Raw genomic sequence first — 25,495 nt, forward strand, 5'->3', positions numbered from 1 at the left:
AACTGGTACCTTGAATGTGCTAGAGTCTGCGTTGTCATCGGTGGTTTACACAGATCAAGCTTTGAAAAATATGGTTTTCCAGTATTGTGATTTTAACGTATATTGCTTTTGCTTCTTGTTATATTAACATCCTCGCTGAACTATGTACATACTAAATCTTTTCATGCCCATTGTACTTGAGATATGTTTTGGCCAATAGGGAGAGTCGTGCTACACTAACTGCAATCATTAGGCTGCCTCACTATCTTGTTATTCTAAAATTCTCCCAAGATTAAATAAGCTTATTGTTGAGTAGTTATGATGCAAGCCATTGAAAATGTGGTCATGATGTAACATCTTGTAAAGAGGCCATCAAGATAACTAGTGCATCATTACAAGCCTCGGATGTCTGCAAGTAGCCTATTGTGAAATTTACTGTAAAGCAATCTTTAGTGTTTTACAGGACGCGGTGACCGGGTCATTTGGTAGTCTGTGGCCTATCCACTAGATGTCACCAATTCTTTCACACTCATCCTTAAAGAAACTCCATAATCCAGAATGTTTCTGATAACAGTGCTATCATCAATGCTAACTGTGGAACTCTAGGTTAAAAATATCATCACCTTGTTCCCATGTACCAAAAACACATGCCCAGTATTCCCCCAAATTTAAGTAGATAATAGACTTAGATAATATCCATGCCACTTTGGCAATGAGATCTCATTGATGGGGAGTTGGAACCTATACCAGCTGTCAATAGGCCAGGAGTGATGTACCTAACAGGTGTTATTTTTCCTGTGTATAAGATCTATGACCTGGGGTGAATGTGAGTCCAAGTGCTACTGAGGTGTTGTGGTCACTGTTGACACATCCGCTGCAAAGCCATTGGCTGTGATAAGTCTCGTGTTGGTGTCAGGAAACAGTCGTATCCTTCGTATCTGAAAGCTCAGCACAGGGCTGCACTGTAGTTCATTACATGTCTGTAGCTTGTCAGAGTCGCTGAGAGGGAAAATCTCTGTCCAGTGTTTCTCATCCTGTCTGTGTCACTGATCTCCTACGCTGTTTTCTCAACTGTAGGATAGAATCCCGTATGTCCAAGTCAGCGGCCAATCAGAGATCTCCCGGCATGGTCACAGAGTCCTCCAAGGCGGTGACCTCAGCAGCAGTGGATGTCACCTCAGGGTCAAAGGTGAGCATTAGTGTTTCTTATTTTTAAGGGTCTAGCCACCATTCATATCAAGAGTGTTTTACTTGTGGATGTTCTTAAATTTACAGCAGAATAAAATATATTTTCGGTTGGTTGGTTTAATCAGACCATTATCCTATTAATCTTTTTCTAATGTATAATTATTCATTTTTATAACATTTATTTGCTGTGAAAATGTATTAGAACAACTTGTATTTGCACTCTAAAAAAAGCTGCAATTACATTCTATATAAGAATTGCCCATTTTGCACACCACTACATAATTGTCTACATAATTTTGTAGAAAAAAAAACACTACTGAGAAATGGAGACCTTGTCTAAAAATACACCCGATTTTATAAGTAGACACACGGATCCACAGAAATAGCCAGTTGTTTTTTGCTGCCATATTTTTGTGATCTGATCCCAGGTCAACAAAAGACAACAAAGCCCTTCCAGGATTTCTTATTCAGTTTCACAGGTAGAAGTCATACAGAGGTCTGCAGTAGTGTAGTGTACTGACAGGGATGCAACAACAACATGGTGTTCATGTGCTTTAACTCAATACTGGACCAAGGCCAAACATTGTGCATATTATACATTAACATCCAAAATATGTCAGTGGTAATGGAGTGCTCACACAATAAGCTCTTTGGGGGTTTTCTTTGTTTCCTGCAGGGCTCCAGAGGTGGCGGTAAAGTACACAGTTTTGGCAAGAGAGATCATGCTATTAAAAGAAACCTCAACATCCCAGTTGTGGTAAGAGGCTGGCTCTATAAACAGGTGAGCTTATCCAAAAGACAGCACAAACACATTGGCATAATCACAAATAACTTCCATTTACTGTATAACTGATTACAGCAGGGAACAAATGATCCATCATTGTATTTCATTTCATGAATGCTTCAATTACCCTTACACAGTCCAAAAAAAAGTACAAAAGTGAGAGCTACAGCACTGTAGAGGCTGCAGCTTTTATAAAACAAGTTGAATTATTGTTCTAATAATATGCACACACTCCTCTCCCCTTGATCACTGCTAACGAGCATGCTATTCCCAAACTACACTTTTTAATTAAAGTGAGAATTAAAATGTGTCCCTGCAAGGAGGAGTTCTAAATACACTGTGTGCTGCGTTTCCTCCTTCACCTCCAGGACAGCTCTGGAATGCGACTGTGGAAACGGAAGTGGTTTGTTTTGTCAGACTACTGCTTGTTTTACTACAAAGGTGAGTCTGTGAAAAGGACACTTGGTCAGGGTTTAACTGGCAAAAAAATGAAATCAGGCACCTAGTGATCTCCTCTGCTGTCATTTTGATCAATGACACATGTAATTAAATGCATGCCACCTCCTGCTATCTCCTACTCTCCCTCAGCTTTCTCTTCCTTCAACTTTTCCTTTCTCATAAACTTGAGCTTTTTATTACAGGGTGTAGTCTATGCTTGTGTTGCCATAGCATCTACCTCCACTCTTCCATTAATCATACTGAATAATAGATAAGCCACATTGTGCCACATGCTGCCACATAACCTCATAGAGACAGATAGAGTCACCCATGAATTATGCCTTCACTAATTTGCCTGCTGTTCGTAAATTTAAAGCCACTCGTAGATTTTGGCAGAATTAGATGTTGTTTTGAATGCCTGTGACAACATATAACACACACAACACAATAACTCTGTGTGTCTGTGTGTGTTCTCACTTCACAGACAGCCGAGAAGAAACAGTGCTTGGCAGCATCCCTCTGCCCAGTTATGTCATTTCACCCGTTGACCCTGATGACCACATAAACCGCAAATATGCTTTCAAGGTAACGCTGAAGTGTTACTGAGTAAGCTCTGTAAATGAAGTTATCGTGTAGAAATGTAGCTTGTAATGTATTTGTGACCACTCCTTTCACACTGCGCTCTTCGCAGGTGTCCTCTGGTTAGAAATTTCCTGCTGTCGTATCCCTGTCATTTTGTTTTCGAAAATAATTCACTGCTACTGATGGTCTTTTTTCTGTCTTGTACTTGTGTGAAGAGATGGATGATTTTATTTACTTTTATGGCTTCTTGTATAACAGTAAGTCTGATGAAACTTTTAACAGACTTGCAGGTTTACAGTACTGCTATTTAAGTATTCTGGTCACAGTCTGCAGAAGACGACCTGATCACGTTAGCATACCTGACATGGGTTATAAATGGATGTAAGAATGTACATTGTAACTGTGTTTAGGTGCTGCAGTACTGCCGTGCATGATGATTTCAATTTATATTTAAAGCAACAGATTGGTAAATGTATGGCTAATTACAAAACATATGTGCTAACTCCTGAGCTTTGGGCAAAAACAGCATAGGTGTTCATGTGTCTTTGTAGGTTGACATTATCTAACTCTTACTTTGTGGAAACACAGAGACCAACTGTGCCCGAGCATCTGATGCACCACTGCAGCTTCAGGGCATTCTGCTGCAATCCTTTCAGCTCCTTTGTACTTGGGATTTTGGATTCTGTGTGTCTGTGTGCATGCCCCCAGTGTGAATGTTAATGTGTGCGCTTGCACTGTATATTGTACTGTATCTCCTGCCTTTTAAAGACCACATTACATACAATAGAATTTGTATGATAAGTGTGCTGCTTGGAATATTAATTATACATTCAGCCAGTTCACCGTCTCCTCCTGCTTGTCAGGGAGTATCTGTAAGGTTAGGTAAGATGAGTTAGGGCTCGGCTGTACCAACCTATATTTAGGGGACCCACCCACCACCCCCACTTTTTCTTCATTTCACCCTGAGCCATCATGCATTAAAGAACAGGATTTCATTACATATATGTGAGGTGCTTTGGAAAATGTCTGTTGCTGTTAAGCAAGCATGACAACAGCTCAGGAGATGGTGTCGTTTCAGACTGTTAGAGCTATGTAAGATGGTGATGGTGAGAAAATTATTCTCCAAATGAATTTGATTGAAGTTTTAGGAACGTGCTTTGATACTTTGTGCTGTGATTCCACAAGGATGTGTCTGATTGTAAACTATCAAAGCCCCTGTGAGGCTGCCACGGTTACTCATTCCTGCTGGAGCCATTTCTGTCTTTTTTTTTTGATCCAGCACTTATCAGCTGTAACTTCCTGTTGTTTTCTGTTCTCCTATTTTTTGCTCATCTCACTGTGTTTCTCTCATTCCCTGTTTGTCAATTGCCTCCCATTGTGACCCGGTGTGTTTGCGCGGGCGGAGTGAGTACTGTTCTCTGTGGTCGGCCGTCCTGAATCACGCAGGAGTCTTGCATGAATAGGTATTTGATTTAACTCTGGACTCATCAGTGGAGAACACATCCTCACCTCATTTTGATTCATATTTGCCATCTAGCTACTGAATGCACATTGCAAAATGTGCATTTAAGTTGTATCATGAATGGCCATGACTACAGCAAGTCATCTATGGACAATGCCAGAGCACATATGAAGGCTAATTTAGCCGTGAGGTTGTTATTGGTTATTTTACGTGTACAGTGCAGTCCATATGAGTTTGGACAGTGATGTATTTGTGATTATTTTCGTGCTCTCTGTGAGCAAATTGGGTAGAGAAAATTGCATATTCATCAAAGGACTGTCTTTGTAGGCACAGTGTGAGGTCCACAAAAATGGTGCAATGCTCATCCAGTACAGGTGTATAATATTCAAAGAAAGAGTCAGCAATAATCCTCACATTAATTTCACATTCGATACTATGAACCACTGAGTCAAAAAGAAAATGTATAGACAGTCCAGATATTTAGTAAGTTAATCAATCAGTTGCTAATTTTACAAATCTGGTTAGTTGTAAGAGATTATTCTGCTGGATGATTACTCACATCACATGTAAGATGAGTGGCTCTGGTATTTGTCTTGTCAAGCTACTTATCCGTTATCACATCTCCATCATCATGGCAGAGAGGGGGTGGCCATTTTCTTCACTCTCCTCTCTAATTGCATTGCATATCAATGGAGCGATGCCAAAGTTATATTCAAGTGAAACAACAGTACATAAACTAAAATGTGCAAAAACTGTTGAATGCAACTTTACTGTGACATGGTTGCTTAACAGCATCATGACTCATTTCGTTTGCAAACACAAGCTATTAGATTTACAGCACCATACAGAAGTTATGATATAAAAGGTAAGCTAATACTTTTGATGCATGGTTTTGTGTGTATGTGTGTCCTGACTGTAGTAGTGAAAGGAGCCCATAACTGCATTTCCTTTGCTGCTGTGTGGTCGTTCCCTGCAGTTCGTGTCTTAACTTCTGTATGCTAAGGGGGGATTTTTTAAAGCAGTGGGGAAATATATCCTGTGTTATGATTTTTTTGCAAGAAACAACAAAATGGTGTTTCTACTGCAGCAAATTTCTCCCTTTCCCCCCTTTTTTTAAAGTAAAATGCTGTAAACTTCACCAAGTTGACAGCTGTCAGTAAACACTTTCACTTTGCAGGCTCCATGGCAGCTTTTTAATGTCTTCAGTGAAAAGCTTTCATATTTATCCTCTCCATTTCTCTTTCTCTCTGTCTCTTTGATAGGCGAGCCATACTGGAATGCGCTCCTACATTTACAATAAGAACTCTGTGATTGGCTCACAGGCGGAACACTGCGGGATGCGGACATATTTCTTCAGTGCGGACACACAGGAGGACATGAATGGCTGGATCCGGGCCATGAACCAGGCTGCACTGATGCAGCAGAGTCACACTATAAAGAGGTTGGTCTTGCTCCACAGAGAAGAGGATCCACCTTTCCAATTGGTTGGGCTTCTAGCAGTGCCAGCACTTTCCATAAAGCACAACATTCTCTGTGAACTGAATATGTCTGTAGGTTATATTAGAGAAGGAACTTGGTTGTCACAGTTACACTCAAATAGAAGTATTTAATCATCTGCTGTGTTAGTGACAGTGACTCACTAACACAGTGTCGATACCTCAGTTACTGTTTGAGGTAGAAACTTCAGTGTTGGACTGCAGTGCTAAGGAGGCAACTGATGCAGTATATACTCTGTATATGTGTGTGTGTGTGTGCATACTGTATCTTGACCTGCTGAACTGCAGATGTGATGTGTTGCATCATATTGCCAGCTCATACCCAACAGTAGACTCTCTGCTGCTAAGCAGATTTAAGCAAAATTGTTTTCTTTGCAGTTATAGTCTAATCTTTAATGCATACTGCATCTGTGGTAGATGCATTACGAACTACATTTAGACACCTTTAAAAGTATCTGAATGTACTGCATAGTTTGAATGGGTGATGCAGTATTGCCACCTAGAGGCCATTGTAAGTCAGTACTTGTACAATGTTACATTTCTAGTTGTATCCCTGCTTAGAGACAAATATCATAGTACAATAAATACATAGTACAGTAAAATAAATGAACAGTAAAAATCCTCAGAGTTTGGTGGGAAGTAATCTGTCTTAATTATCTACAGTAAAATAATATTAACAACCTTCAGTTGTATGAAATTGGAAATTGTTGATAACAATAAAAAAATAGATGTTTAAAATCATTGCCTTAGTAACAGTAAGATAACGATAACAATGAAAAATGAAATTCAAGTCCTATCATTTGAACACATTAAGAATGGTGGAATGCTAAGCCACGCTATTTGATGAAGACAAAGTGACTGTCAGTGCAGCTCCCGGGGGATTTGCTCTGCAATGGCTCTCCAGCTTTCCTCTCCACTGAAATGTATAAAAAGGTGTAGATAGAAATTGAATGAATAACTCCTGTTATTGTTCAGAAAGTAGCTCAGTAATTAATCCGACCATATGCACAGTCTGGAAATGGATTAGAAAATTACCTTTAGGTTCAGTTAAGGTTAATTGAAGTGCCCATTGTGTTCTCATTTCACTGTTTAATGCTGTGTAATCCCTTGCTTCAACAATAGTGCTGCACTTCATCATACTAAATTGTCAAGAAGTGGAATTAAATGACGGTCAAATAATTGTAAGTGTAATAACATTTGAGCTCATGCTCTTTGTCATTCAAGACCAGTGTATCCAAAGCAGCTCATTTCATTTTTATATGACTTTTTGTTAATTTACTTAATCATCTTGTTTCACTTTTCCACAGAGAGGTGGAGAAACCAGAGAAGACTGCACAGCAGGCAGTCCCACAGACCAACCACATCCACCTCAACCAGAACTCAGTCAGTCAGTCAGAAAGCATTCAAAGGACAGATAGAGAGGAAATCCAGAACAATGGTATCAGACTGGCTCATGCAGATGAGGTGAGGTATGGATTAGAGATTCAGGGGAAAGTCAGTCAGTCAGCCCCACAGGAAAGAGTAGAAAGACTGTCTCCAGATGCTGTCAATGGTGCCAGTCACAAAAGTGGACAGCAGACTGTGATCCAAGTGGCTCTACCACCAGAACAAAATGGAAATCTTGTCTACCAGAGGAGTTTTGTTTCGAGGACAGATCCAGAAAAACACGTGCAGAGGAAGAACACGCTGGCTCAGGTGGAGCAGTGGGTCAAAGTTCAAAAAGGGGACCCACCAAAAAGGTCAGTTTGCCTTCACACAGTCATTGTGCATCACCTCACCTTTCTCTATGGCAGTAGCTTGGCTAGTGTTGAACATCCTTGAATAACTGGCTCCCTCTAGTGGCTATTACAAGACCTTTTTGTGTCTCTGTGTAACAGTGCTTCCTCTGCTGAGTACAACCTCCCTCAACGAACTCCTCCTCTAAAACCCAAATGCAGCACAGCAGACATCACCTATCAGTCATTGCCAAAGTCCCCCCGTCTCCCATCTGGCAGCAGCTCACCTCCTGCAACATGCAACCTGCCAAGTGACTATAAGTACGCCCACGACCGCCTCAGCCACTTCCGTATGTCCACCGATGAGCGAATGGCCTCCAAGGAGGGGATGGTATGGCAGTTGTATGAGTGGCAGCAGAGGCAGCAGTTCCGCCATGGCAGCCCCACCGCTCCTATCTACACTGGGCCTAACTTTACAGACTCTTCGTCCTTCAGAGTTACTGTGGAGATGCCACGCTCCATCTCTGTCCCTCCATCACCATGTGAAGTCCCACCATCAGTGCCCCCCTCTTTCAAACCACTGTCCCCACGCAGGCCACACACGCCTTCAGACAGACGCACAGTCAGGCCCCTGGATGAAATTGCTCCTGGGGACAGCACAAGATCAAACTCCCCCGGCCATTTTTGTGCACATCTTTCTCAGGTACGACACTTACACATAAGAAAAAAGGTGGTTTGCCCTGAGTCTGAAATAAGTTATTGAGTCATTTATTCATCGATCAACATAAATTAGATTAGCCATTAATTTGATTATCAATTTAATGTTTTCTAGAAATCTTTGTAGTAGTTTGTGTCATGTAAAGCTGGGAACAGGGCTATTTAGGTGGAAAAATAAGAGTGATAAGTGAGTGTTCACACTCATCGTAAGCTACACTCATATGCCAGCCATAGTGATAGTCAGTCATTGGAGCTGTAATACTAGCCCACAGCAAACATCAGTAGCCTGTCATTGGTCACATGCAGTGAGCTGAATAACAAAAGGTCCCATTCTCACGGTAGCTTCGGATAGTGGATGTGAGGTGTGTATTGATGTTGTGAGCTCACACACAGGAACACCATGGGAAGATTAGCATGAGGAGCATGAGAAGGCTCCAACTTTCCAGCACACACTTTGATTCTCATGTGAATCATCTGCAGATTCACACAGTCCACACCCAGGCCCGCTCCACAGGTGGTGTGAGCATATGTGACTCAAAACTCTGCCGTTCCCTTAAACCGTCGCAGTGCTCAGACAGCACCACTGCCGCCACAGGAGACGGAGCGAGGGGACGTCCTGTTATCCACACCCTACGCTGTCTCCTGACCACACCCTCCACATGTGAAAAGATCTCCCTCCAAACCATCACCACATTTGCCAGCACACACAAGCCTTGTAACCAACCCGTTGGCCCTGCACAAGTAAACAAAGTGTCACAGACGCTCTGTTTCCTCCATCAGTCACCCAAGTGTCAAGACACTAATTACAACTATAAAACAGAGCGATGCACAATTATGGAAACCTCTTTAGAGGAACATACATTTATAACAAAGGTAGCCACAGTGACTGTGCAAGAGCGATGTTTGGGATGGGAACTAAATTTAGTCGACACTTAGTTTTGGTGCACCCAGCATCTTTGAGGCTGATAGTGTTCTCTGGCTAGAGTACGCTTAAGTAATAGCAATCTGTATGCCTCTGTGGAATATCATTAAGAAGTATGTTTTATTAGCAGCTAATCCAATTTGCCCAGGGCTCCTCAGCACCCTATAAACATCTCTACTGTATCTCAAACATCAGCGGCGGTCTCTTTCTTCTGATCTTGCATTTAAATAAAAAACCTATTATACAGCAAAAAAATTATGGCATGGGAATCTCAGAGGGAATGGCTTACAGTGCTTCTCTTGCTGGTAGCAAACAAATGTTATTTTAAGAAAGCAGGTTTAGTATAATTTATGTGTAGTTAATTAAATCTCTTGTTGTTTGTGTCCTTTTAAGGTTCTGTAGTGGGCCTGGTTTTTGCTAATTCTGTGTGTTAAGCAAAAACGTCAAATTTTCTAAGCCCTGTAGCATCTCAAACTCAGGGCGCACCTTGTTTCGAATAAGAGGAGGACTGATGAAAGGGAGAAAGGGATAGATGAAAAAAAATAAATCTGCTGTGTCGTCAGATTTGTTTGCAGACTTGGAGGCAATGGTTTAACTTTAATTCAGTGTGATACAGTCATCCACCTCTCACACCATTGATGATTATTTAGTGGATTAGTCATTCTGTTTGATTGGATCCTATAAAATCTGTAATAACAAGCCCATAAATTGCGTTTTCTCCACAGACTTCGCAGTTAGAGAGGAGGTCCGTTCCTGCCATGGGCTACATCACACACACTGTCAGTGCTCCCAGCTTGCATGGAAAAACGGTATGATCCTCTTTTACTGTAACTACATAACTTAATAATGTGCCATTATTTAACATGCCTGTTATGTAGTAGTACAGAAAAGCCGGTCCATAAAATCAAGAATTGAACAGGTTCATCAGAGCTCACTGATTTTGTAGCTGGTTTAATTGTTATACCATATAATGTTTTTCTGTGTTGTCAGCTTTAATAAATCCAATATGTCCTTCCTCCAAGTGAGAACATGAATAGAAGCAGCAGCACACTGGCCTTTCTACCACTTGGCTCTCTCAGCAACTATAACTCAGCCATTGTAATGCCCAGATGGTTATCAAATATTTTCTCTCATCCCTCTGTGCTTTCACTGGCCTCTGGCCCTTAAACTTGGGCTTGGCTGCAGCCAGAGGAGCTGACTCTGCTCCTAATTCAGCTTCGGAGACACCAGGCCAAGATGGCTGGTGTGCAAAGCCCCAGCAATGCGTTCGCACACCTGCAGCAGTACCAGCACAACGGCCTTCTAGGCCCCAGCATGCAGGTCAGGGACCCTCATACTTCCCTAAGGCAGTGCTAATGCATCTCCTGCTAGTGCATTGTGCCCCCCCCCACTGCCCCTGTTAGTCCCCTACATTACTCCCTGTCATTCTGAAAGACTGTTTGTATGGCTCAATTGTTTTGTTTATGCAGCCATGTTGGCATGGACTGTATCAAACTTCTATGTTTGTAGTTTTCACTTACTGTCACAGCCTTGTGTGATATTTGTAAAAAATGATATCCCATATTTGAAGCATGTTGCCTGACTACTGTGCTTGTATTTCATACTACCCATTAATACATATATTTTTTTCTACATCTACAAAAAAAAAAGAAAAAAAAATACATGAGCACATTTTATCCAGATATCTGAGTGCTGGATGAATCTTTTGTTCTTGGTGTTATCATTCTGAAGCAGCCATCGGGCCAGAATCTGTAAAATAAAAAAGTACATTGCTCTAAAACAAACCGACCACAGCGAAGCTGCAATGGTGCTCAGTAATGACGACTCCACCCAGTTTCTGACATCCAACCATCCTCTGGCCATTCTCCATGCTTATGAAGAAATATAAACGCTCGGTTTGACCACATGTCATGCACAAAAGCTGCGTTGCTCAGTTGTGTATGAGGTCAAACACGAGGCATTAAACCAGCTCAGAGACTACATGATCACTTAATTAGAGTTTGGCTTTACTAACTGTAGATAAAAATACTGAGGTAGATGAACACTGTAATTGAGAGCAAGTTAATTAAAGTTCTGTTAGCAAAGCTTAAACAGCAAATAAAGGCCTCAGGATTCATCTGGTCACCCATTATCCTTTGCAGCTTCATTCCAAATGATTTATCTCTCCCCTGCTCATTCAAAGGCTGATGATACTTACATACAACTGAAGAAGGACCTGGAGTATCTAGATCTGAAGGTGGGCTCCAACAAAGTAAATGCCACTTTATCCTTTTCATCCTCTTCTTCATCTCCCCTCTCTGGACTGCAATCTGGTTTTCCTGCTGCTGCCTCTGACATCTGCCTCCCCGTTTCCTCTGTCCCTGTCTGTCCTCTGTTCTGCGCTGTGCTTTTTATTGTCTCCTCCTGATGGAAGTCTTTTAACTGTCTTCTTATTGTGTAAATGCTATTTGTTGCATTAATAATCTGATGAATAGTATAAAGTTTCACAACCACATGACTGTTTCTAAAATAAGTCATGTGTGCTTCATTCCCTATGGTAGTGTTAGAAGTAGGGAAACTGCCTCCCCTCTCCTCTGCTGTATTTAACTAGCTATTGCCAAATATCCCATTCACAGCTGTGCAAAGCATTTGATCCTAATTGATTTGTATGTTTAACACCACATTGCATCAGTGGAAAATAAAATGTTTTGGAATGGAGGGCAGTCATCCAGTAAGGTTCAACACAGCCTGTAACACCTCTCCATTTCCTGTTTCAAAACAGATCCAAAGTATTGACCCGATGATCGTTTCAGTACACAATGAGTTTGAAAACCCCACATCAAGTTTTGGGTATTGTTGGAATGTAAGGATGGTGTGCATACAAAGTGAACTAGACCTGCTTTTCAAATGGAATGTGATGCATCTCTGGAGATTATGCTGGATTTTGCACATGAATTCCTCCATCTGATCATCCACCATGCAATGCTTCGTCGCTGTTATGAGATTTGAGATGACTAGAAGGAGGTTGGAATGGAACAGGGCTTCCGTGCATGCCATTTAGCATTTCAGTGAATGTCTATTTGAAACCTTCACTTTGCTTTTGTTTTGCCCCTTAGAGTAAAAGAAATGACCCAACTGTGCTCTTTGAGAAATAAACAGATATTGATTGCGATGTGTTCTAGGGCCTCTAGTTTCATTGTGGTAACTAGTACTGATGGTTGATGATTGATACTTCTGAACAGACATCCTTTATCTCAGTGCCCCTCATGTATGAGACTGTCATAATATTTCCTAACCTAAGAAAAGGAATCCTGGTGAACACTTGAATAATTTTCCCACACTTGAGAAAGATCCCTCTACAACCACAGAATACATTATTAAGCTTCCCTTATAGGATTTATAGTAATTGACTTTGACATGTAAAATAAAAGGAATAGCCCTTTAACCAAGTTTCCCGGTCACACTTCTCCTGACTGCTGCGTTGGGTGTGGTGATTCTGAGTGTGGGCGTCTCATGAATAATCCACCCACACTTTGTAGCTCTATGCATCACTAACTGTGACTGAAAAAGGTCGACAAATTCTCACTTATCTGGAAAATGTCTGGCTGGGACGCTCAGACTGACCATCTCTATATGTTCTGTACATAGTGTTACACTAATTATGAGAGAAACATCATAACTAAAACAACAATAGAAGAAGTATTATTGTTTTACACGTATAATGGAAGTAATATACAAAGGAAAACTAAAATCCAGACACATTTATTTAACCTTGCTAAATTTGATTTGACTGATTAAAATATCTCACTAACTGTTGGATGGATTGACATGACTGAATTTTATTTACCATGATATATACAAAAGCTATTGACTTCAAGCTCTCTGCCTTAAAACCACACATGTAATAAAGACACCTCGGGTTAATGGCCCATCAATCATCGCTCTCTAGATATATATTACGATATGTACTGTATGCCACTCCATGTTGGGTGTTATTTCATACTTTATTCTTTCTAAATTAATTCAAACTTATGAACTTACAAAATAAATCTGACACCTTAATGTAGTCTATTCTATATATAGACTGTACATGCCCACTTTCCACATTTAAATGAAATTAGAGGCCCTAATAACTTCACAGTTCAACATTAAAGACACACTGATTTTAAAAGTCAAACAAACATGATTTAAAGAAAATATCCTTCTTGTTTAATAGACAGTAATAATGAGCAAGGAAAGAGCAGTTTTGGGTTTTTTATTTATTTATATAATTATTGTTTTTTTTTCCATTTCAAAACACAAAGATGCAGAAACTCTTATACACAAACGTGTTTTCGCTCAGCTTCAAGCACAAAGCTTTTTTTCCCCCAGCTCATGTTTTCTTTGTTCACAATTTCATTCAGCAGTCTCGCTGTATGCTTCACATATAATTGAGATTATTAATATCAATGTTATTTTCAGTAGTGTTATTAAACATTTTAATTTATTAATGACTATTATAATATTTCAGGTTACTGGACGTGAGAGTTTAAAAAAAGAAAGACCATCAAGGCCTGTGAAAATAGCAGAGAGTGACGCAGATGTAAGTGAATCATTATGTTCTCAGGGTTTACAGAAACAGACAGATAAGCACCCTGTTTATCCGTCTTTTCTTATTCTTTAAGATCTCCATTTCCAACTTCTGACAATCCACTACAAAGAAACGGCTGACTTTAGTCTGACTTTACTGTGTGTTTTAGTGCGGTTTGTCTGTGTGTGTGTGTCCTTAAGTTGTGGTAAACAAGAGGGTGCAGAGAGACGGGAACGTATGTACGATGCAACACTGTGGGGACACCCTTCCACACTGCACCACGAGGGCCTGAGAGTATCGACCACAGCTTTTATTTTCCTCCTTCCAATTTAAAGGGAAAAATACATGTAATGGGAGTTTTAGATGTTGAGCTGTTAAATTTTTCAGTTTGATTAGCCTGATCCTGCTTTTCTCATGCTTTGTTTTCTGCTGAATAGAGGTAAATAAGATGGATGTCCTGGCTTTTCATCATTAGCATTGTTCCACTTTAACAATTTATAAGAAATTGCCAGTAAATTTGTCTGAACAATGAATATTTCATGCAATTAAAAACAACAATATATGGCAGCAAAATAAAAACAGCTTAATTATTAATTGAACAGAATGATAAATAGATCTGAGAAAAAAAATGCACTGTGTGAGAAAGACTGTGAACTAGGCAGCCTTATGTTGTTTTCACAAACACATAACCCATTTCTGGGAAAACAAATCTGTCACTCTCAGTAAACACGGCTTTCTCCAAAAGTGAATTTGAAAATATGGATTTTTGATTATGATTACTCATAATGGGTATTACCAGCTCTTGCCCCCAAACTAGACAGTATAGAGCCTTTTGATATTTCTCACTGCGCTGATGAGAGGAATTCCTTGGGGCTTTTTACATAGATGAGCCTTATTGACAGGCAGAGGAGACTACAGTAGACGATCAATTTGTCTCATCTGGCTGCACTGTAGAATACTGTTGAATGAAGACAAGAATGGAGTCCGTCTGTGTTGTAAACAGATGCTGTATCTTATCATCCTCGTATTTTTTCTCCTCTGTATTCAGTGCAAGTAAACAGTGGATAAAATAAAGTCGATGTAGATATGGGCAGCATCCTTTGTTTTCCTGTGTTTTTATTATTTCAACGTCTTTTTTTTGTAGGTGAAATTAAGTCGACTGTGTGAACAAGACAAGATTCTGCAAGAACTAGAGACCAGAATACGCACTTTGAAGGAAGATAAGGTTTTTGCCTTACACACTGTATATAAAGTAGCTCTTTAAGTGTGGTCTGTACATGGTCCTTGTAATGCTATGACAGTGTCTTTCATGTCCCTCTGTAGGACAAGTTGGAGTCTGTGCTGGATGTTTCCCACCAGCAGATGGAGGAGTACAGAGATCAGCCGGCTCATGCTGAGAAAATTGCTTATCAGCAAAAATTACTACAAGAGGACGTGGTCCACATCAGAGCTGAAATCTCCCAACTCTCCACAGTAAGACCCAAACTGCAACAGTTCATTATACTTACAATAAAAAACCTCTTCATGCTTCTACACTCTGTGCACTGTATGTTGACAAGTTGTTCTCTTCTAATTTTAGCTGTTCCTTTTTGATGGTTTCTGTAACGGGCACATTGTTTCAGGTTGACTGTCACTATCAGAATGAGTCTTCGGGGACAAACCTGATACTACAGACAAACTTATGGGAAGCTTTCTCTGCCAATCGCAGAAAATGATTTGCTTAACATGTTCACTAATATTCAAAATATTTAGTGCTAAAGTGAAAAAGCCGGGTTTTAAAAGAACACAAAATAAACCGCAAGACAAGATGAAAGTAAACACGCTGGTTGAGCATAAACCCGTTAAAGTAGCATCAGAAGAGTCCAGCTTTGAACACCTTACTGCCACATGAGGTGTGTTATGTTTTGTTCTACAGGAGATGGAGAATGCATGGAATGAGTACAGCCAGCTGGAGAAAGATGTAGACTGGCTCAAGTCAGCCCTTCAGGGACAGATGACCCGCAGCGATCTGTCTCAGGTCTGTGACTCTGTCATCTCTGTGAACTCAAGCAGTCACTTTCACAGATGGTGTTGATAGTAAAGATCAACTGCTGATTTCATATGCACAGGAAAAGCAGGTTTTATAAGTGGTTCATATCTTTTTAGAAGATCCCGCATCAGATTCAAATTAAAATATGTATTTTGGCAAAAAGCTCTGCAGGAGTAAGTTTACAAAAAAGAAAATGTGTTAATGTGTTTGTGGTTCTTTGAACAGCAAGAAAAGGTCCAGATCAGAAAGGAGCTGTGGAGGATTGAGGATGTCATTGCAGGCCTCAGCACCAGTAAAGCCAACTACAAAGTCACTATCTCCTCTGTCACCAACCCAGGTGAGACTGCACAAAGCCAGCTACAAGCTGACTGTGTGATACATATTGAACCAGCTGTTCTTGCTACTGTGTCTTATCATTATAGCTCTTAGCTATATGCTCTGTGCTAAAGCATTGAACAGTTCCCACAGGGAAAAGAAAACACTGTCTTTACAGCATGTGTGTGTTTGTATTCATGTTACATGTTCATACACACTGAATTCCCCAGAGAGGAAATTTGTGCCTTCAGTGTCGGTGTCGTCAGTGCCTTCTGTGTCTGGGAGCCCGTCTGCTATGGAGATGAGATTGTCCCAGCATCAGCCGCAGCACAGCCCCCACCTCAGCCCCAGCAGCCACGCCCCTACGCTCTCCTCCAGTCCCAGTCAGCAGCCATTACACCACTCTGTCATCAGTGGGGTTAAATGGGTAAGTGGCCCCTGTCACAGACATACATTTTTATTCTATGCTATTCTGCGTCAGTTTAGCAGCACATTTTTCATTTATTTATTTATTAATTTATTAATCATCATAAATTACTAGACTACTATTAAAATTTTCAACAGTGGTGGTGGCAATTTTTCTAATTTGATCATAAATATGTTTTTTTTAACCCCCCAATAATACATTTACTGCTTAGTTCATAAAATGTAAAAAGGGATACACATATAGTGAATACATATAAGGGAAAGAACTGCCAAAAAGACTCAGGAAGTAAATGTTTATTATTGTTGACCTCGTGGCACACTTTAAATGCCCCCTAATTTGCATATATTGCAGTGAGGGAAAAAATGGGGGAACTCCAAAGAAAAAAATGATACATAAATGATTACATTTGTAAATACATAAATAAACCCAATAAATGCATTTGACATTTAAATAGAAAAGAAAATCAATATCTGTATTGATAAATCTTTTGGTGATTAAATCATTTATTGATGTATTTGTTTTTGATTATTGAAAGTTTTAACAAAACAGATGTTAAGTTTTGTACTAAAAAACATACAGTAAATGTTATGTAAATCTAAATGTTAATGTCGACTGTAGGCATTGTTTAGTCTACCTCTATCTCACCTGCGTTGGCTTACATAAAGCATGTCACTGTCTCCTGTTGATTAGAATAATAGCGTGCTTTTATCAGTAGTCATCCTCTTTCAGAGTGAGGAAGATGTGCCTCCCAGACCTCCTCTACCTCAGCTCTACAGTCCTGATGAGCACCCTCCTGCGGTGCCTCCGTTGCCCCGGGAGACGACAGTCATCAGACACACCTCTGTACGCGGCCTCAAACGACAGTCAGATGAACGCAAAAGGGACAGAGAGACTGGCCAGCACACGAATGGAGACAGTAAGGTACATACAGTATGTGTGTATGTGTTTTATGTGTGTACGCTGTAATGTCTGAATGCATCTCTAACATAAGCTCTCTGTGAATCTCAGGTGGAACTTAGGCCTTTCCTAAGTGATCCAGAGCTCATGGGAGCTGGAGACTGCAGTGTTTTTGTGTCTGCTCATGATGGAGGTTACCAGACTCTGCCTAGCAGAGGTGGAGTGGATTAGTTTTTTGTCTTTTTAACTACACTACTAAGAGAGCAGTGTTTTAATATTTTTTGGCTTCCACCCAGGAATTGCTGGCTCCTCGCTAAGGGTAAATCAGTCGTCAAGCATTTCCTCATATGTGACCCTCCGAAGAGCGACCTCAGCAGCTGGCATGAAGGTAAGGCTCCAAAGAACAGAGTGAATACCCAGATCAATAGTCACAGCAGATCAATAGTCACAGCAGATACACAGACATAGAAGAATATGTCACGCCATTTCTTGACAACATCAATGATATTCAAGAATGAATTAATCAGGAGTTGAAATCTTTGAAATTTGGAGCTCACATTAATACTTCTGAGACTCTCTCAAGTGCTCCATCATGGAAGCGTTCACAGGTGGGGAGTTAGTGAGGGGAGTATTAAATAAAAAGTATTTTAGTGGGGACAACGCCACTAAAGGTCTTTATTGTCATGCAATTTAAGATTTAAGATGAAATTTGATATAAGAACATATTTTGAAATAAGAACTACAATCTTGTAGATAAACAGTAATAAGAACTAATAACCAACAAAATGACCATATATCAAAATTTCAAAAATGTATAATTATTTGTACTTTTGAATGTTGCTGTGTGTTTTACTGTCCTGTGAGGTTTGCTTGTATTTACTTTCTTGTCTTTGCCTTCCACTGCACCTTTTGCTCTTGTTGTCAACTTTCCTTCCTCCTCCTCCTCCTCCTCCCTCTCAGGAGAGACCAAAAAGTGCCTTGGAGCGTCTGTACTCTGGGGACCCGGCGCAGCAGCAGAGGGGGAAAATGAGTGCTGATGAGCAGCTAGAGAGGATGAAGAGGCACCAGAAGGCCCTCGTCCGTCAGCGCAAACGCACCCTGAGCCACGGAGACCGCCACGCCTCTTCTTCGTCATCGCGCTCGACGCGCCCGCTCTCCGCAGACTTGGGATCAGTATGTTACTAGAACAGATATCACACTTCTGCATGATGACAACCAAACCGAGAGCGGCGATCTACATGCATGCCTTCACTCAGTGCAGTCGATTAAACCATATAGTGCAGTATGATAATTTACTTTGTGACTCTAACTGCGCTTATTTAAAAAGTTGTTTACAGACTTTTCAGACATTTTGACTTGTGAAAGTAGAAAAAGAATGGTTATTCTAATAATACTAATGTTGGCTCAGTAGGTGCAAAGAATGTCAGCGTGCCAACATGCAAAAACTAGGACCTTCCAATATAACTGAATGTCGTTATTAATTTGAATTATTTACAAATGTGCTTGGGCTTATGTACCATGTTAAAATGTGAAATGTGAAAAAAAGTCCTATAGAGATAAGTGGATAACAGGCTCTGCTTTACAAACTGTAGCACAAAGACGATGACATATGTCATTGCATGAAATATGGGATGCTAAAAATTAGCAGAAATAAATATATCTTGCCTGTCAAACACATAACACACTAATTACCTCAGATACATGCTACCATCACATTCAACACTGTTCTTCACTGTCCATCTCTCTCCATCAGTGATCTTCTCATTTTTAGGCTATGGTTGATTTCACTCTAACACAATACTACCACACTGTGTGTCCTGTCTCTCCTCATTTAGATGTTTAAGTCTGCTGTTGTGGTGTCTAATCTCTGTTAGTGTGAGTGTGTGTGAATGTATATGACAAAGAAAGTGTCTACTTATTTTCTACTGACCAAAACATTTTCATACGCTGAGCTACTTAAGTCCCTCTCATCTCAGCTTCATCTTGGCAGTCCATAAAGATTGACTGAGTGTTTATGGTTTGGGGCCTAGTGTCCCCATTTACTTTATGAGAGGAAGCATTTTATTTGGATAACACCTTGTATGATATTCATATCAGCACACAGGCTAATTGATTTCAGTGTTTGCTCAGTGGGTTTATCTGCTAATTAATGCTAGTTAGAGGAACCTTACTTTATAAAATGTGTTTGCAAAAATAAAAGTTATTTTCTGAAGAACTCTCATTGCCATGTTTTTCATTGATTATATTTTCTCCATGACTGCAACTGATAAGGGTGTGTTTGGCAGAACTGTCAGCAGTTTGAGTGAAGCGTTCTTTCCTGTTTGTCCTGTCTTTCTTATCACTGTTGTAGAGAAGTTGAGCATGTTGTGTTTATTTTCTTTTTATGCATGCATGCATACTCTATGCATGTACCCGTTTTTTTCTTCTTCACACCCATACACACAGTGAAACACACACAAACACTCTGCAGGCTTTTCATTTTGCAAGTGATAACTAAAGTGTTGTATAGTACTGTATGTCAAGACGACTTGATGGCAGCATCCTGGGGTTTGTTTCACAGTCTGTATTTTTCCTGTGTGCGTTGTGCAGTGGAAGAGAGAGCAGGAGTTTGACCTGCAGTTGCTCGAGAGGGCTGTGCAGGGGGAGGAGGCTCAGGGAGTTAGGAGTGTCCAGGGGGAGGAAAGACCTCCAGAGCACAAAGAGAGACCCCGCTCGCACTCTGATGAATGGCTGACCTTCCGCTCCATGGCTACACCCACCCCCACCCACGAGGTCGACCTGGAACCACTGGACTATGACCTGGACCTCGGCAAAGAGGTAAATTTCCTTTTCTAGGAAGTACAGCTGATGAAGATAACTGAAATTACAAAGTCATTGGGCTACTGGTGCTGGTGGAACACAAGAGTGCAAAAACATGATGTATTCCTTTAAGTTAAACCATAAAGACTGTACAAGTTAGGATTTAACTTTAATACACTTGAGTGATGGAGTGCTCTGAAAATACAGTTTATGAAAATCCTCTTCTATCTATGCAAGTTCCTTGCCTATTATCATTTTGCTCATGCCTACCTCTACTTGTACAATTCCTGATTTTTAAGCAGATTTGTGGCTAAGTGCACACACTACGTCTGTTTTCTAGCTATCCAAGCCTCAGAAAGTCTTGATTCCAGAGCGCTATGTCGATTCAGAGCCTGAGGAGCCACTTAGTCCTCAGGAGGTGGAGGAGCGTCATCGTAAGGTGGAGCGCATCAAAAGCATCTTGGCAAAGTCCAGGTAGAGTTTAAGTGCAGACTAATTTAAAATAAACTTCTCATGTATTATTATTAGATTTTCTTACATCTAGCCGCTTGAATACAGTCTTTCACTGTGTACAGCAAGACGTGTGTGTTGGTAATTTGGTGGTTTTATTTCTCTTCTGGGACAGTGTGCAAAACATAACACCAACAGTGACTGTGGAAAAGCCAGAGGTGGGGCTGGTGGCACTGGACTCAGCGCTACAGGAGCAGGAGAGGATCATCACCATGTCCTACGCTCTCGCCTCAGAGGCTTCACTTAAAAGCAAACTTGTGGCAGGTTGGTCGTTTATGTAATTTAAAAGTTTTACTGTCCATTTGAGAGTGTAGATCGGTAAAGGTAGTGAAAAATGATTCCACATGAATGATTACTGTATCTGTAAATGTAAAAAAAAGGCACCAGTGCTGGCAGTTTGAGTGAAATCTATCTTGGCATCAAATTGACATCTTTTAGGGTAAAAAAAGGGATAAAGAGAGGGAAGCAGCCTTTCAAGAATGCTGCATTGATGAGAAGGGTGTAAGGTGCACAGTCGAGCAATACGGCTGTTCATTTCCTAATAAGTGAACATTATTCCTTATTAGGAGCTCACATGGTCTCTAATTGCAATCCGTGTAGAATCTTTTAGACAGGGGAGGAATCTCTTGATGAGGCCATTTTGTGAGCTGATCAATGACCCAGTCAAACTCTACTCTCCATCTGCATACCATTGCTGCTGCTGCTTTGAACGCAGCTCTGAACCTGCATAAAAGACACAGCGCTCACATCTCATCCCTTTCATACTCCACAGCAGACAGGCAAGTTAATTTTCACTGTAGCTGCAGCAGATTGTCAGTCTGTATGCCTAGCTGAGACACACACACACACACACACACACACACACACACACACACTCACCTATGCACACATATATCTGTCACACACAGTAACACTCAAGCTGTCAGCACATGTGGAAGCTTAATATGCACAGTGAAGCAAAGTCAACAATTATAACATTATTTCCAGCATAGAGAAATGCCAGAGAATATAACTAGTGGCATCTTGTCAGTGGAGACTGAATCAATGACTTTTCTCTCCCTTTGGTGTTAAAGTGAGGGATGTCGGTGCACTTTCAAATCCCCAAATTAAAAGAGGCTTTTTTTTCAGTATTATGCATGAGAGCCTTCAGTAATGCCACCATGAAAGCAGATATATTTATCACTGCAATTACATACAGTATGTATTAAAAAGGTGTTTTTGATTGTTTAATTTGTTATTCAGAGCTGATAAATCATTGGGTAATTACTTGTCAGGGATGTTGAAACAAATCCCAAATTTTGTGTAGTACCTCTTCAGCTATTCATTGCTGTTTTTTTTATGACTGATGTGATGGAAGATATTAACTACACCCATTTACCTCCCTAATGCGCTTTTTTTCTCATCAGACATCTTGAAATGTTTCACAAAAATTGCAGGTTACAGCATGAAGGTGAAAAAAAGCACATAGAGTTTGTAAACTTAATGTAAATATCATGTAAATAAGCCATTTCAGATGCTGTTTCACAGTGAATTTGGAGTTGCAACCTTGTCCTCTATATTTGATGACACTGTAAAAAATAGTACAAATATTAATACCATTTATATATGGTATCACAGTTTCACTGTGTATGTGAATTTTGCATTGCTTATTTTCAACATTGAGTCAAGAGATGAGATGAAATGGTTGCTGCGATAAAACCAGCCATTCATTTAGTGTCACGAGATCAATTATCTTGATTTGTGAATTTTTTTTAGCTCTCATCTAATCTCAACCTAGAGGAAATGGCCTCTGAGCTGACTTTCCAGAGTAGCAATAAAACTAAACCATTAAAGAGAGATAAACAATAAAAAATATAGTGACAGACTTTCAACAGTTTGATACTTCGCTGTTCTGTGTTTTCAATATTGCCTTAAAACTCTCCGGTTGACTAAACACTAACATTCTGTCCTCTCTCTTTTCCTTTTGTCCTCTCCTCACGCTGCAGTCCCACCACAGGTTAACTTCCCTAACCCTCCTCCCCCGCCCCCTCCTCCTCCTCCACCACCTCCTCCTCCTCCTCCTCCTCTTCCTCCTGTATCTCTGGCGCCTCCCTCTCCTCTAAACAACGGAATTCACTACACATTTGTCTAACACGACAAAAACAATAATATAAATAAAGTAAGGCCGCTACCTGCATGTCTTATGACGTTAATGTTTTTTTTTTTCCACTTATCCTCAGCTTCGCAGCTCTCTGCACGCTCACTGCTCTGTTGTGATTGTTGGAAACACACATCTTGTCTAGGTTAGGAAAAGCCTGCCTCTGCTCCCATTATAATCAAAACAAACATCTGCAGGCAGTCTGCTCAACCCACTGTGATAATTGTGTGTAAATTGTTTTTTTTTTTTGTATCACTGCCAAAATATTTATGGATGGCTGAGGAAAGAAAGGGCTGAAACAAGCACGACTGTTTGTAGCATTGTGTATAATTAACAAAAGAGACACCTTTTGATTTAGCACCTTGACAGATCAGTAGTCGGCACAGCTGTATTCCTCAGCACCAATTAGCTCCCCATCTGTAGCCTGGCAGCCAAACAGTGCAATATCACTGTTGTTACTGTAAGTACAGGAAGAAGAAGGCTGCTTTATCACTTTAAAAAAAAATCAGCCAATGCTAACATATTTTATCACTGAATTAACTTCCTAGTAATTAATTTATATGACCAGTACCCCTCCACTATCAGTACAGTGCAGCTATTGTATCAAGACTGTGTCATACTTTATAAGATTTTTTTATTCCTTGCAAACATGTGCATCTGCATGGTCTTTCATTTGCTGTTGTTCTGTGTGTGAGGCTTTAATATTTTATATATCATGTGTTTAGGGCTGCATTAATATGACAGTTGCATGTATTCAGGGGTCACTACTAACTTCAGCCTGAAGCCACAAAGCTCTGATTGATGTCTGAATGTACACATCATCATTTTTCCCCACTTTTCTGGTGCATCTTTCTGCTACTAATTCAATCTGTCTTCCTTTCAGTGTTTGAATGTTGTGCATTCAGCTTTGAGTTTTAATGCATGACTACCTACTGACAATCGTAAAGGAGCAGTCCCCTCCTTTTTTTTATCACATTTACTTATGTAAACGAGACCAGACACATATGACAGTTGTAGTTGTTTGACAGGAAGGAAATGGCTGGCAGCTCAGATAAAGTGATTACTTTAGTCTGCCCCTTCTTATACAAAGATATAGGCTCTTCTAGCAAGCAGTGCTGCTTATAGTGCCCACACACATCCAGCTGTGTATTAAATTATTGTGAAACTACATTTTGATTTTGTAGAACACACAGTTTAGTTATTTGTAAACACTATTTATAAAATCATGTGTGGCAGCTGTCATTCATCAGAAAAAACCCTCCACTGTGTCAGAAGTCATCAGGTTTCCCCATTGACTTTCAGTCAGAAATAAAATCAAGAATGAAACCAAATACACACACTGAAACTGTGTATTGAGGATGTATGAACACACTGAAACTGCAGGTCACTACAATGATACACTTACTACAGTTTGTCTGAATGGAAGTTACTTTACACACTCACCACTGCAGAGCTCTTGTAAACTCTGTACTGACTGGGGTGCATCCCTATAAATCAGCTCGAATCTATTCCAAACATCTCAAAGCAGAATTCATTTGGTTAATCTACAAATTGTAGCATGATATCTTTTTGCTTATTTTGTTCTTATTTTGTACTCATTTCTTATCTTTCAGCTCAAGCAATTTCTGGACACTGAGGTGCTAATCCACGATGACAACAAACCACCAGATTCTCCATGGGATTTTCAAGTTTTTGTGACATCTTTATATACAGCAATAGAAAGAAAAAAGTAGCAAACATTTCATTTGCTGTTTGAGGCTCACACAGCATCGACTCATTAAAATGTTCCTAAGCTGCTGAAAGCAACTTTCCTGAGAAGACTTTACCGTGGGAGCTGCTGTGCTTATTATTAACCATGGAAGTGTCTAACAAATGTTAATCTGACAATGATAACGAGATGTTTTATACAAGGCATTGCACTTTGAATTGTACACTGTCATGACTGAAATGCATTTTCTTGCAGTGTGATCGATATTGGAAACTTTTTTTCTTCAGGTACAAAAGAAGAAGCAGTACTAAATGCATCATGATGATAGTATTTTTGTCAATATTATTCTTACACCAAACCACTTGAAGTCTCATGTGTATGTATGTACCTGTAGCACTGCCAGTCTCCTTTAGGCTTGCCAAAATGAATTTTATTTTTGCTTACATCAGGATAAGAATAACCTTTCACATATTTTTTGTGTGACTTGGGAGGGTTGGACAATGAAAATTTATAAAAAAGGTAAATATTAAAGATATTAACACAGTATCTGCTCCTTCACATATGTATTTATTTCATTATTTTAAGTGTTTGCTTCTTTGTATATTATTTATAGCAAATTTATTTGAATGAGTATGACCTATTACCTCAGTCTCGAAGGCATATTAACCACAAGAACACGGTGGCTGTGCTAGGAGAGGATGTTGTGGTGGAAAAAAATGAGAATTTAAACATTGTAAGCGGAGACTACAACATTTGTGTATCTTGTACAGCCAGTTAGAAGCACACACATTAGACAACTGGCAAGGTCACCGCTGACAGGCCACAGAAAGGTTTCAAAGTC

The 25,495-nt window shown here is 40.1% G+C and overlaps 1 protein-coding gene across 10 annotated transcripts in view; it reads left to right on the forward strand.

Moving 5' to 3' along the window:
• The window catches only part of plekha7b (pleckstrin homology domain containing, family A member 7b), an 80,671-nt gene extending 55,603 nt beyond the window's left edge, over window positions 1-25,068 (forward strand). For 3 of the 10 annotated variants that reach the window (XM_028402504.1, XM_028402510.1, XM_028402511.1), the window contains 23 exons: window positions 1,057-1,168; window positions 1,844-1,948; window positions 2,320-2,392; window positions 2,874-2,974; window positions 5,696-5,874; window positions 7,237-7,668; window positions 7,807-8,347; window positions 10,009-10,092; window positions 11,466-11,534; window positions 13,773-13,844; window positions 14,977-15,057; window positions 15,156-15,305; window positions 15,748-15,849; window positions 16,087-16,198; window positions 16,407-16,603; window positions 17,333-17,524; window positions 17,612-17,717; window positions 17,797-17,888; window positions 18,461-18,673; window positions 20,090-20,317; window positions 20,640-20,773; window positions 20,925-21,073; window positions 22,795-22,940. In XM_028402504.1, coding sequence (XP_028258305.1) covers window positions 1,057-1,168; window positions 1,844-1,948; window positions 2,320-2,392; window positions 2,874-2,974; window positions 5,696-5,874; window positions 7,237-7,668; window positions 7,807-8,347; window positions 10,009-10,092; window positions 11,466-11,534; window positions 13,773-13,844; window positions 14,977-15,057; window positions 15,156-15,305; window positions 15,748-15,849; window positions 16,087-16,198; window positions 16,407-16,603; window positions 17,333-17,524; window positions 17,612-17,717; window positions 17,797-17,888; window positions 18,461-18,673; window positions 20,090-20,317; window positions 20,640-20,773; window positions 20,925-21,073; window positions 22,795-22,940 — 3,670 coding nt within the window. Of the gene's footprint in view, window positions 1-1,056; window positions 1,169-1,843; window positions 1,949-2,319; window positions 2,393-2,873; window positions 2,975-4,327; window positions 4,435-5,695; window positions 5,875-7,236; window positions 7,669-7,806; window positions 8,348-10,008; window positions 10,093-11,465; window positions 11,535-13,772; window positions 13,845-14,976; window positions 15,058-15,155; window positions 15,306-15,747; window positions 15,850-16,086; window positions 16,199-16,406; window positions 16,604-17,332; window positions 17,525-17,611; window positions 17,718-17,796; window positions 17,889-18,460; window positions 18,674-20,089; window positions 20,318-20,639; window positions 20,774-20,924; window positions 21,074-22,794; window positions 22,941-24,559 lie in introns of those variants that run through there. The other 7 variants (XM_028402509.1, XM_028402506.1, XM_028402505.1 and 4 more) reach the window with 7 other exon arrangements.
• The last annotated feature ends 427 nt before the right edge of the window (window positions 25,069-25,495 follow it).

The sequence above is a fragment of the Parambassis ranga genome, chromosome 3, assembly GCF_900634625.1.
Source record: "Parambassis ranga chromosome 3, fParRan2.1, whole genome shotgun sequence".
NCBI lineage: Eukaryota > Metazoa > Chordata > Actinopteri > Ambassidae > Parambassis > Parambassis ranga.